Here is a 13,955-nt window from a genome sequence, read left to right on the forward strand (position 1 = left end):
TGTTTTCTTCAAATCATAACCACCTTCTGAAGAATGAGGGTAGCAAGATATTCTCTACTGCCAGCCACCAAGTAGGAGACCCTCCCCAAAATTCAGTAACCGAAACCAACTTTCTTTAAAGGAAACATTTCATTGTTATAGAAAAGAAATACGTCACCTCCCATCTAATGTATGATGACAGCATGCAATCACCTTTTACCTAAATTTGGGTAACACAGATACTGTATTCTTGAGAATTGCTCTCAGCTGCCTTCTAAAAAAATACTCCTGACCCTTGAAAAAGTACCTGCCTTCCCATATACTGCATAGCACCCAGTGTCTGTAAAACAGAATAATTTATTTATATATTTAATATCTGAATCTTCATCATGAAAGCAACACATGGCCACTAATATATAATAACTGCTGCACTGTTTCAAAAACAATGAAAAAATCCCTAGCCTATAAAATGTTGTCTCTCTTCTCCACCCAAAGAAAGGATCTAATTTTCGGATGCAGGAAAATTCAACATATTCACCAAATTTAGCATAGCCACAACTCAAGTGAAGGTGACAGAAGCATACCAAGAATTAACCCATTCCCATCAGAAATCACAGGAAAGAAAACAGGCTATAATCTTAACTGCACGTGTGCGTTACTACAGAATATATGTTATTAGAAGCTAGTCTGATCCTTCTTTGCTACATAGCTGAATTGCATGTAATGCTTTTCTTTCATGGCAGCATTGTGCTGAAGCAAACAAGCTAAATCAAAAAACATTTACAGAGGTTCCTCTCTTTGGGGATAGCAGGAGAGAGAATTTATCTCATTTTAGACAAAAAAGCTGGTAAAAACAGACATATGGGAATATCAGATATACTTGAGATTTTTTCAGAACAAAAAGCAAGAATCTTTACCAACCAGATGCTTCTAAGACTATTCAAGTAGAAGGTTATATAGAGGGCATGTGTAAGAGTTTGAGAAATCACAGTACTGAATCCTCCAGAAACTGGGATGTTATTATCAGGGGGAAAAAAAAAAAACCCAAAACCCAACCCACCCATACCAAACCGAAGAAAAACCCAAACAAACCATGAAAACCCAGAACATTGTGCAAGCACTTCACATAAACCATCCCCAGAAGCAAGACATTAATATTTAGAAGTAGAGGAAACTGGTGGTATTCCTCACAGGATTTTTAAACTGACCACACTGAAAAATGTCTGAAAGATATTTAAATCCAAAAAATGCAAATCAGTCTGAGTAGCGTCAACTAATTTTCCCCCCAAATTGCTTTTTTTCTTTCCAAATAACTAGAAAGTTACATAACTAGAATGAAAGCCCATGCAGTAGTAAGATAATCCGTGTGTTTTATCTGTATGCAAGCACAGCTTCAAATTTCCAATTAAGTTGCAAGACTGACCAAGAGTTAAATATTTTAAGTTATTAAACACCACAAGTAAATTCCTTTTGCTGGAATAATATTTAGAAGTCTAGATGCACCCTGAAAGACTATTTTAAAGGCAAGTGTCTCACCTGGAACCCATCCTACAAAGTGATTGGTAAGAAGAGGCAGGCATATAGACAATAGCAGAATTGTAGCACAGCATAAGAAAGCTCAGCACCTCAAACCTGAAAAGAGACAAGAACAAAACCTTGTATAGTTTAAATTCTTAATATTTCATCAGAAGTTAACACAAAAATTCTACAACTCAGTCTCAAAAAATACCCCACAGGAAAAAGTGTCAGAAGTAAACACACAAATCCTTAAATCCTCTTTAATTCTAATTCACTAACTTGAAACAGGCTATTAAAGGTTCAGTGTTGAACACTTAAAATTATTATTACTGAAAGCCATTAGCATACACAGGAACTATGGAAGAAATTGCATATGGCATAATATTTGCACAAAGTTACAGAACTGGACAAAGTTATAAAAGTAGACGAGTCTGCAATGCATTCAAAATTATTTTATCAGTTTTCCCAGAACTAGCTTTAGACACAGGTAAAGTTGGCAGTCACTAGAACACAGCAGGGAAATTTGTCTCATCCCTAGTTCTGTCTACCCACTCAGCTCCATTCCCCTTTTTCTGTGGAAAAAGCAGTCACAGCCTCAGACCCAAAGCTGAATTTTGTTGAACTTCCAGGAAAATTTGAGTTGACAGACATAAACCCAAAGATATTCCTGGCAGACACAGAAATGACAGAGAAGCTACTCTTCTAAATTAACTAGCAGAAGAACATTCAAAGTTGGAACAAACAACAAAAATACTATACCTCAAGATAAACCTAGAGAACAATCTTGGTAATTTCCAAGCACTTAATGCTGAGAAAGGACTGAACACACAACGTATTCAGTCTTAATGTTTAAGGACTCGTTGTCTGCCGAGTGAAGCACCTCTATGTTAGAATACATCCACCTACCGGTTCTGTGCTGTGAAGGTTTCTCTTTGAGGATGAAGATCACTGTAAACTACCCTGATGAGATCATGCTGACATAGAGCTCCTTCAGTTAAAGCCATGGATCCAATAGTAGAGGGCTAGAAGTAGGTGGTGGGAGGAGGAAGGAAGGAGGGGGGAGAAATCAAGTCATAAGTAAAAGGTCCCCAAAAGCATTAAAACTCCTAATCACCCAAGCCAAAATACAAACTTGTCTTGTGATCTGTAAAAATGAAGATTATTCCAGAATACAGTAAATCTAAAACCATTACCTAATTTCATTATTATAAACAGCTTCCACACTTAGGTGAGAGCAATTTTCAACTTTGATTCTTACATATCCATTTATAGTAAGTTTGTCCTAATTGCATAGACTTTTTGTACGGCAACAGTAGAGAAACAAAAATACGATTCCAAGTTCAAACTGTATTAAGGAGGAGTTAGAAGAAGGAAGGCTACTTATATACTAACACATAAGAGGCAAAAAAAACACAGTTGCAACTACAACACAGCTAACCTCCATTCAAAATGGGCACTGTCAGCAAAGGTTTTTCAACATTTACACTCCCTTTCTTCTACTAATGCTATTAAATTCCATTACAGTAATTGCAAGCTACTGACATTGAAAACTGACTGCAACAAGATGCATCTAAAAAAAGGCCCGTTGCATCAAATGGATCCAGTTTTCAATACTCTAATAGATCCAATTCTGATTTACCACAGCAGCTCTCTTACCTCATGATATATTGAGGGTTTAGATAACGAAGGGATGGTGAAAGATAAAACTTTGTTGTTTCCATCTTTGTCAGCAATTTCCTGCATTAAAAAACAAAACCAAAACCCAAACAGAAGTAAGGAGATAGGACTTGGAATAATTTTCAACTCTTAGAAGACATTTAATAAATAAGAAGTTAGATGTCCTGATCTGATAAGACTATTAACACCCCAAGGTCTCTGTGCATTTACAGAGTATCAGCAACTTTATATACATATTTAAGAAGTGGGAAAGACCTCTATCACAGACTGTTTTGTAAAAACACAGCATTGGCTCCTTGATCAGTGTGACTTCATCAAAAACAGAACAGAATAAAAAGCTTTTCTAGCCCACCTTTACATTATAACATTTATTTGTAATAGAATTGCATAGTGGAGCAAGGTTAAACTTAAAGCCCAAAAGATACAGACATATAAGGGCTGATGAGTCACTTGCTGACAATGGGCAGTACTTCATAATAAATGCACCACAGAGAAAAGGTGAAATCAAGGGGACTGGCAAAGTTTCTTCAGGCATTCTATCAGTAAGAAATACACAGAATGTTTTCTCAAAAGGCTTTCAAACTGGTCAGATTTCATAGTTGCTAAGCTGCTACATAAGCAAACACAGCAGTTTTGAAAGCAAATATACTACGAGCAATAACATAGGACTATACCAAAAAGGAGTCTAAAATCCTGCTTTCTACAGCAAATTTCCAAACAATGAGCTCTAGTTATTCCAGTTTATGTGAAAACTTAGTTCAAGGTAGCACAGTACTTGTAGTAGGCTTTAAGGATCACAATGGGAGGACAGTTGATAGAACTTAGAAGAATGCAAAAGATTTATCCTTGTCTTTCACTTTCTAAGTATTGAGAAAATAACTTCACTCCTTCAGTCTCAGTATATGTACAGAAAAATATCAACAACTTAAAGAAAAAAAAAATAGTGGGAGCCACTGTCCATTTTGAGGCCTCTTTCTTCTCTGGAGAGAATGAAGAAATTATTGTCATCTAAAAAAATGAATCATCAACATGACTTTCAAAGGAACTGCAAAAGGACCTTTATGAGAAAATGGTCAACAAAGATAAGCATGCTACTTCAACCCAGCAAACAGTACCAATAATCAACAAGCAGTTTCCAATGTTTATTTTCTATCAGAATAAATCTAAAATAACGGGATCTTCCAGTTGTTAGAGCTGGTATACAGACACATAACAAGATTTTTTTTTTTTTTTTTTTTTAAGAACCACAGTTTGACTGTTCTGTGTCTCATCATGTATAGAAACATAATACACAGTTTAAAGGAGGGGTTTACTCTGATAGTAGAAAGAAGGGCAATGTTTCAGTATCATAAAGTCCTAGAACACAGAAATTCCCATTAGAGATTGCCTATCTTGGCAGTATTGCTAAATTTATCAAACAGCCTCATAACATTACAAGAGTAAACATTTCCAGGCTAAGGTAAGGATATAAAAAACCTACTTTTACATCCAGCAGCCAAACTTAATAATCTACATTTACATATTCTTAAATCACAGTTCCACTCAAGGCAACCATCTCCCTCAAATGTACACATGCATGTATTTAAGTTCTAGCATGCAGAGTGGTTTCAGCTTCAAATTACCCTTAAAAAGACATATTCAAAGTAAGGAGGGGGAGGCAGGGGAAGGAACTGACACAAAGATTGACCAAGCATATTGGCCTGACAATCATCTCCATAGAAAGTTGTATTTTTCAACATTAAGGATGACTACTTAATTTCCTTACAAACACAAGTATATAACAGTTCAAGAAAGCCCATGAGATGATCATTTGTAGTTAAAATGTTTGTCCCAAAAAGATTACTAAAAAGATTACTATAAAAAATATTTTTGCAAACACGTTCTTACTAAACCTTCATTACATTATGCTTTTCTCCAGATTAAATATGCTTTCATGCGAAAGTATTATAATTTTAAATATGTTGTTCCAATAATTTACTTTATTGCTAGTAGTCAGTGATGCAAAACCTCAGATCAAAGCTTTCCTCAGCCATTCCCACTCATCTCACTTACCAAGTTGTAAATGCCAAGCAGCAATGCTTCGATGCAACCATTACTCTGCCTATCCCTGCTGGCAGTAAGACGCAGATATACCCAGATCAACTCTGGCAGAAATTGCAGTGTGAATCTCTTGAGCCGAACTTCAGAACTACGATAAAGTTCGAAGAGCTGGTGGCAAACAGGCTCCAGGAGCTGTGGAAAGGCAAAAAGGCTAATGAATTACTGTTAGGCTTCTCTAATAAGGGAGAATGAAATAGCAAATATAGGGGCTATAGTATATAGCCACTGCAGCCAGTAACAATGACATTACTTGATGGCAAATAACTGAATAAACCAAAATAATATCTGCATTCCTTTTAACGAGATCTGTAAGGACAGACCTGAGGGGCACTGGTATGCTGTATTAGGAAATATGGACTTACTACAGCCACTACCATCTTGTGCTTTGAGAACATTATTCTCTAGGGCTGTCAGTATGAGATTTATTTTGCATACAGGTACTAATTTAAGGCCTGCGACAGACACCTCGCTTGGACTACGTGCACCATAAAACTTTAATGGTGCAGTTATAAGGTTTATAAAAGTAGAAAGGTTAAAGATTAGCTGCTAACAACAAGTCTATTGACAAAAACATGAATTAATTTCTTACCTACAGCTTTTTAGTCTCAAACCCAACAAGTGTGCATTTGTTTGTTACAATGCAAACTGATTTTTCCATCTTGAGCTGCCCTTCAGGTTTCAGTACAAGAATCAAAAAAGGCTCTTATCAAGCCAGTGATAAGCACAAGAAAAACCCTGCCATTTTAAGAGTCTACAATGCCAAACCAATAGTTAAGATGCATCCACAGAACTGTTAATCAACAGGGGAAACAACAACAAAAAACAACACGTCAAACTGTCTCCCTCTTTCCCATGACTAATCAAGTTTTTAATACCAAAGTCAAAAACTACCAAAAAAAAAAAAAACCACCCAACTCTGAGAGGAATTTTGATAAGGTCTATGACCAGTATCTAGTATTACATTCTAAGAAATAGGATGATCTGACCTAAGGAAAATACTCATAGGATTTAAGTCCAAAAAGATGGAAGCATCCATGTAACCTAAAGCGCCTATATTCATATAGAAGAGTTAGAGTCAGAAAATACAGGCCAGAATCTCAAATAAATCTTCTTTCTATCTGTACATGCTTTATGCAGCTCTCATATACATACACGATAATATTAAACATTAAATTCTACGTACCATTTTTTTTTTAGAGCAATAGAAACCCTACATTTGACCAACACAATAGCAGCTGTACTGGTGAGACAAAAAGGCATAAATAAGAAATACCCAGAGCAGAAGATCAGATAAGGAATATATGACTACTCTTTCAGTACACACTCCCACTCCCAGGTATATGCAGCTTAGGACTTGCAGAGCATTAGCAGTACCTTTCACAGACTTTGATGCATTCTTCTTTCATTAATTTGTCCATTCATCAAAATCTTAGTACCCAGAATTTCCTATAGAATTCACCATCACTCTTTTGCTATGCTGTATCAAGATGTACTTCTGTGGTTTGTTGTGAACCATCCAGCCTCTTAAAAAGCTTTGAAACAGTCCCTTGCTACCAGCAGAGGGACAGACATTTCTACAAGTGATTAGTTTGAATGTTTGATAAATGCGCAGTGCCATAAATCTGTACAACCTCACATACACACAGTTAGAATTGGATATTTTACTCTGGTATATCACAAACACAAAACATAAATTTGACAGAATTTTCTATCAAGATAGCTGCCTTGAGAGATAATCACCCAAGAAAAGGTGAACACATTAGTTTCATTTCTAACACAGCGTATTCTGGTCAATGAAGCATACCGTTTTTAAACCACTGATTACATAAGCCATAATGTGACATCTACATAAAATAAAACTTTGCTATCAGATAAATCTCTTCTTATACAAGGCTCTGATATAAGTAACTTGTATAACAAGGCTTCTGATTGACAGCCTAGTTACTCTAAGCTAAAAGCCTGTTTTTACAACACAAGCAGAGAGAGACTCCACGAGAGAGGGAGGGAAGAAAGCCGCCACTGACAACGTTGATGAGGAATGAGAGAAGTCCAGTCATTTGGAGCACACAGATTTTTTACAAGCCATATATGTAAAACACCTCACCACTTAATATTTGTTTTGGGATACAAATGAAATTAGAAGCCCATAAAGCTTCTATTGCAATCACTTTAATAAAACAATGCTAGGGCTTTCTCTATCAAGTTGAGCATGTATTATTTTATCTAGCGTATTTATTACAGTATTTCATACATACATAGCACTTTATGTTCAAAAGATACATAAATACATTCCTTCTTAATTAATATTTACTTAGTAGAAACTCCTATCTAAAAGTGATGCTAATTATTAAAATCATCTGTTACAGTAAATGTTCAAATCCTCAGAGACAGAACTGTATCCTTGTTTTATGAAAGCCCTAGCACATTTCAGATGTTCAAATAAAAAAAAAGTGGTTAATAAGTAATTCAGAGATCACTGAATAAATTTGTAGGTTTTTTTGAAAATAAAATATGAGCAAGAAGCTAGAGTAAAGAAGAAAAAGAAGAAATCTCTGGAAAAAAATAAATACAAGCACATCTGCAAGGAGATAACAGGTGCAAGAAAAGCTAAACAAATATTATCAGAAAACAGACACATACAGCAGCATAGCTATAAATAGTACTTCTGTTAGATTACAGATGACAGCAGCCCAAAACTGTTTCCTATTTGAAATTAGCCAGTCTAATGCAAGTCCCATTAAAAACAGTGGAAAAGAATTATTTACTTTAGCTAAAGTCAGATGAGACTCAACCAGAGCAGTTACTGAGTTTATTCTACTTTCCTTCAAATTAAAATTTTATAAAATTAGTCTTTTAAGTGAAACCATGCTCCCTAGAAAGAGACAAGCAATATCCAGTCACTGGTGCTGCAAGCATGTAAATACTCGTTTCTAGTAGTTGTCATATTAGTTGTGCAAAAGGTTTAACAACTGCAAATTAATTAGGTGAAAACCTGAAGGTTGTTTATAGCAACTACTATAGCACTTTTGGTGTGTTCAGAGCTTTAAGTCCACAAGAATAAGCTGCCATCACAAAGACACTATAACACAAATGATTTTCAAAGGCACGAACACCCAAGTTTTTCCTATCAAAGTATAGTATGATTGTCTCCCACCTGGAAAGTCAAAACTTGATGCTGTAAGAAAGAACAAATGTTTTCCCTGCATCCTAGCTGTCTGGCTTTTCAGAGAACCAGCCTCTTCCAATTAATTCTCTGAATATAAATACTGAGAAGACACTGGACAAACAGAGGAAATGGAGCTTTTGTCACTAGTAGTGGGTGTATACGTGACTGGCACACGCTTTTTTAATTCCAAAGATCTTTCAGTCCAAAGTCAAAGGAAACTGCGTAGCACAGCAGTCAGCCAAAAAATCCAAAGTAAAAAGTCTCTTATAACCATATCTCTTCTCTGACAAACTAAAAACTTATATTAAAAGAGCTTTTCTACTAGCATAAACAGCAATTAGCATAACAAACAATTACAAATGAAATTTTTACTGGCTTAAATATACAGTAAGTGACAATGATATAATTTGCAGACTTCATTGTTACACCTCACAGAGGTGCAGACTAGTCACATGTTAAGGAAGCTGATGAATAGCTTTAGTTTGGCTTATTTTACAAGTTTGCCATATCTTAAGAGCCATACCTTGAAGTTAAATATAATACATTATAAAATGCGTGACAAAGATTGGAAATGCTTGCCTTGTTGAAGAATTCAATCATGGTAGAAAAGAATGTGCTCATTTTAGGCTCAACTATAACATAATGGGTGAAATGAGTTATTATTTGACGAGTACTGGGTCTGGGAAGTGCTTGGCATTGCAAAGGTGATCTCATTTTGTTTCAAGGCTGAGCTTTCCAAGTTAAACCTAAATAGCCCCACATGAATATTCAATGTTTAAATTTCAGTACAGCATTAACTTAAAATCCGTAGAGTATTTATGTCTACCGCCATAAACCAACTCCAAAAATTATAAAACTATCTAAAAATACAATACTTCAAAAGCACTTTATTTTAAAATTCAAATATTATGCAAAAATCAATAAATTATTTAGTCAAATAAGCTGTTTATGAGCAAGATCACTCTCTAGTCTTTATGTAACTTTCTGTTCCAGTCATTATCTTCTCCATATTAAAAAAAGTCAGGGAATTTCCTAAAAGGAAAATAGTAACAGTTGTATTTAACTTGACATTATGCTTGCCTTCATTTGATAGCTCTCAAATTGTCAGACAGCTGTCAAAAAAAGAGAAGCACCTTGGTTGGTTGTTTTGGTTCCTAAACATGCTGGTTCTATGTTAAATTATTAATCCTGGTCTTACCACGATAGAATTATGGGATTCTAGAAAAATTCACGTTTGCCCTAAACAGTTCGTCCCTTTCAGGAAGTTTTAGGTCAACTTTATCAGTTGTACTAAAAAAACCACTTGTCCATCAAGTTTAAGATCCAGCAAGTACATTTTATAATAGTCTACCACATAAGTTTTATCTTCATAAGCAAACAGTTATCCTTCTAGCAAATAACGTCCTATAAGGCAAATTTAAAAAAAAAATTCACTTAGAGCCAAATATTACCACAGAATTATGCAAAGTAATTAATTAACTGTGGTTATACTCCTCACACGCAAATAAGTTTGGAAGAAGTGCAACAAGGAAATACTGCCTTAACAAGCAGAACCTGAAGTTAGTCATCTCTGAGTCTGGCATTACTTATCTTATACCTGATACCAGAATCAGGCCCAAACAGTAACAGCAATTCCAAAGAGTAGTATTTGACAAGCATCAGTAGGCAATAACGTAAGATTACTGTCACACCCTTAAGAAGATAGTCTTTTTGCAAATCTGGTTCTTTGCATCATATAAAAAAAAAAATAAATGAAATGCTTATTCTCAAAGCAAAGGAAAGCTTTTACATTTTCAGAAGTATACACACACACGAATACATACATACTAAAAGACAACAACAGCAATGGTGGCTTCAGGTTGAAGAGAAAATAACTGTAGCTTCAGTACAAAGAAAAAGGTCACTATACAAGTTATTTGTAACACTGAAATGAAGTTGACAGCTATGAAGCTTTTTTTTTTTTTATTGCATGAGCATTATGCAATCTCCTTTAAGCTCAGTCAAGCATTCAGCTTCCAAAAGCAGCTGAGCTGTGCTTAGGCAAATAAAGAACTTCCCTGCTGTATACACTTGCCATTTAATTTATACATATACAAGAGATCACAGATGATAAATCAAATATTTTGAAGCATTTTATCTAAAATAGTTTACACAGCAGAGAATGGTATGCTTGCACAATTTATTCAGAAGTTGTATTTCACATACTTTCCCAGAAATGTGCATAGCAGAAGCCAGTGGAATAGAAAGCTCAGTTTAACGTCATTTGCAAAATGTATTATGTACAAGGGTAAGCTAAGTTTTCATTGTGTATATTTATATTTTGGGGTCCTGGTTCTGTTCTTGTTTACAGCAGTGTAAACCAAATAACACAAACATGATACTAGTATGAGCAAAAGAAGATCTGGTTATTTTAACAGGACTTAATAAATTGATTCCATCTTCCACTGTAATAAGCCACTAGGTGAGAAGCACGTTGGTCATATTGGGTTTCACTGTTAGGCCTACTTTTTCTCTGTTACAACTGAAAGGTGTTTTCTGGGAGGAAAAAAACCAACAACAAAAAAACCCTGCCTCATGCCAAATCAAGTGTAACAGTCAGCTGTGGCAAGTAAAATCTAGCAGACAGCATAAACTGTATCTTTGGGAGCAGACGAGGTTATGTCTTATCAGAAAGGCATTAAAGTAACTGTCAAAAAAACATGAAAGTAAAAAGAGGAATGATACCCACATTAGGTCAAATTAAAAAGAAGAATCTTCCTCTCCATCTCCACATCTCAGTTACTCTAGTTTTAGTTGTAGAGGTGGAAGATATAGGAATGTAAACAATAATCTTTTTTGAAGTCTCCTACCTCATTATTTGGGTCTTGAATGACCTTATAAAGAGCTGGTACCAGTGGTTTTTTTCGGTGCAATGTAGCTGCATAGCTGGAAATTTGTGTTTCAGGTAATGCCTAAAGAAAAAAAAAAGAAAAAAAAGTGGTACCCTGATAAATCAATGCTTCCAAGTATTAAAGATCTCCACAGAAGAATTCAGTCTTATCCCAACATCAAGAAAAGTTCCTGAAGTTCAGAAAATTTCCAGACTCGTAACCTAGTTCATTCAGTACAAGTCCTTCTCCACATGAATAGCATTTAGGGGCACATATCAACTTTCATGGTTAAATCTAAAAGCAGTTTCAGATTTATTTTTCATAAAATCATTTGCTCCAGCTTGATATGAGGACTCTCTTTCTTGATAGTCTGTATTTAACAGGCACTTTTCAAAGTCTTTATCAAATCAACTCAAATTACGTAAAATGTGTGGATAATCTAGAATGAGCGTGGACAGACTGGAGTCCCACCAAGCACCCACATCTGTGGATTTTGCATCCTTGGCCACTCAACAAGTTTCCAACAACAGCATGTAATGACTTAGTGTGTATCGTCAGCAATGTGAGAAATTACTAATTCTTAATTTATATAACAGATTAATTTCATTCATAGCAATCATGAAATCCAGTTTTCTTGTTTATGCATTATCCTGTATTTCACTCAGCATCATTATCAACATGTAAAATAGCTTTAAAATACTTCAGATTCTTCAAGAGAAAACAGTTATTTTTATGCAGACCATAGGGAAAAAAACCAGCCAAACATTTTTCTTTAATATTTTTTTAAACTCTAAACATCTCTACTAATTTTTTAAAAATATAGAAGTTGATTAATTAGAAATTTGGGCAGTGTTATCCAGCTGTTAGTTAAATTCTATCGGCTTGATCTACACAGAAATATATACTTTAAAAAAAAAACACATTGCTATAGCAGTGTTCTGCTCTACAATAATAAACTACTATTAGAACTATGCATTGTATATTATGTACTAGCTGACCCATTCACATAGATCTTTGCATGCTTTATGCATTGTAAGTAGTTGAAAGATTAAGTAATAGATATTTAAAATGTTAATTATTGGATATTTGGAAAAAAAAAAAATCAATGTTGTGTGGCATAAAGCCAATGGTATAGCTATCATTCATCTTCTCAGCTCACCTTGAATTCTGACAGCCATTCTTCCACGACACCTCGTTCTGATCCCAGCATTTTCTTACTACTTTTGCTTCTCTCTTACCTTTAGAAGAGAAAGGAAAAAAGAAATTTAATAGGAGTTCTGGCAGCAAAACTTATTTTTTCCTACCCAGTGAAAAGCTGTTAACATATTTCCATAGAATTATATAATATCAAAAATAGGAAAAGTTGCATTTTGGACAACTGGTCCCATTTTCTAACAATGATTAAACTGTTCTCTTCAGACTTTTAGTCAAAAGTACTGCCCATTAATGAAGGAGAAGGAAAAAGAAGGATTCAGTGCTTCAGGCCAAAATGTACATTATTTAAGACAAACACATCACCCCATTCTTGCTCCCTTACCGAATATAGTACAAAGAAAAGACAGGTGGAGCAAAGTAAAGAGCATCATGGAATAAATCATGTGAGACATCGTAATGACACTTTTAGATACAGCTCAAACTAAAGCAGTTTCATAAAACCAGTTATTAGAAATCCTAATAGCAGAACTTTACTCCTTCAACCTTGTTCTTAAAGAATTTTGAGGCTTCTCATTCAAACACCAAGATTTAGCTCTTCTAGAAGTATGTTGGAATTTTCAGAAACAAAACAAAACAAAAAAAAGAAAATTTGCAAGGACAACTGTTGTTATTTTTTTCCATTTTATGTATAACATTCATAGTCTAACATCTTCTGAATTCTCATAAATTTAATTCTCAAGGCAACAGGAAGAATGGTTAAAATGCAAGGCATCATTAGACACCTTTCCTTGATGTTTAAATAGGTCTAAGCAACAAGGGTCATTTTGTCTTTCTGGGGGATCTCAATAGAGGTTGGCAATACTTGGAAGTCATTAAGGTCCAAGAAAATTTTAACTTGATGAAGTGAAATGAAGCTGTAGCCTAATACTAGAGATGAAAACCTAAGAATAGTGACCTGAAAAGGGATAAATTGAGTAGACAGTAAAATGTAAGAGCTCTTTGAAGCCATACTAGACACAGGAATACAGCAATTCCTAGTTAAGGTTTCATCAAAAGTTTATTTTTGACAGGACCTGCAGGTTAACAGCTGCCTGAACAGAAACAAGAAACAGAAAATCTGTGAAGGGACACTATATTTTAAGAGATACTTTGGTGGGGTTTTTTTGTTTGGGTTTTTTTAAGAAGTTGCTATTGCTATATAACAATTATATGCAACAAAGCTGTCACACACTGTCATACATCTTCACCACATTTTTCCTAAAAACTACAAATACCCATCAGCTTCAAAGCCTTTGGTTGTTTGTTTTTTTTTTTAATTATACAAAGGTTTCCAAAGACATCCTTTTCAACAGATAGGGAAACAGGTATCAGTCATCAGAATGAGACATGGATATAAGTTAATTTAAAACGCCACAGGACATGCTACAGAAGTTGAGATTTAGTTCACTTTGCCTGGAAGAAAAAAACATTTTCTACAGAAAGCGCAACAT

The 13,955-nt window shown here is 34.9% G+C and overlaps 1 protein-coding gene across 4 annotated transcripts in view; it reads right to left on the reverse strand.

The window, feature by feature from the left end:
- Positions 1-13,955, reverse strand: part of FAM126B (family with sequence similarity 126, member B) — a 54,209-nt gene that overhangs the window by 15,034 nt on the left and 25,220 nt on the right. For all 4 annotated transcript variants that reach the window (XM_010564684.1, XM_010564676.1, XM_010564694.1 and 1 more), the window contains exons 4-9: positions 12,470-12,548; positions 11,290-11,391; positions 5,227-5,406; positions 3,154-3,234; positions 2,404-2,519; positions 1,516-1,611 (exon numbers count right to left, since the gene is read on the reverse strand). In XM_010564684.1, coding sequence (XP_010562986.1) covers positions 1,516-1,611; positions 2,404-2,519; positions 3,154-3,234; positions 5,227-5,406; positions 11,290-11,391; positions 12,470-12,520 — 626 coding nt within the window. In that variant the 5' untranslated portion in view covers positions 12,521-12,548. The remainder of the gene's footprint in view (positions 1-1,515; positions 1,612-2,403; positions 2,520-3,153; positions 3,235-5,226; positions 5,407-11,289; positions 11,392-12,469; positions 12,549-13,955) is intronic.

This window comes from Haliaeetus leucocephalus, unplaced genomic scaffold, assembly GCF_000737465.1.
Source record: "Haliaeetus leucocephalus isolate CR32 unplaced genomic scaffold, Haliaeetus_leucocephalus-4.0 Scaffold1, whole genome shotgun sequence".
NCBI classification, from domain to species: domain Eukaryota; kingdom Metazoa; phylum Chordata; class Aves; order Accipitriformes; family Accipitridae; genus Haliaeetus; species Haliaeetus leucocephalus.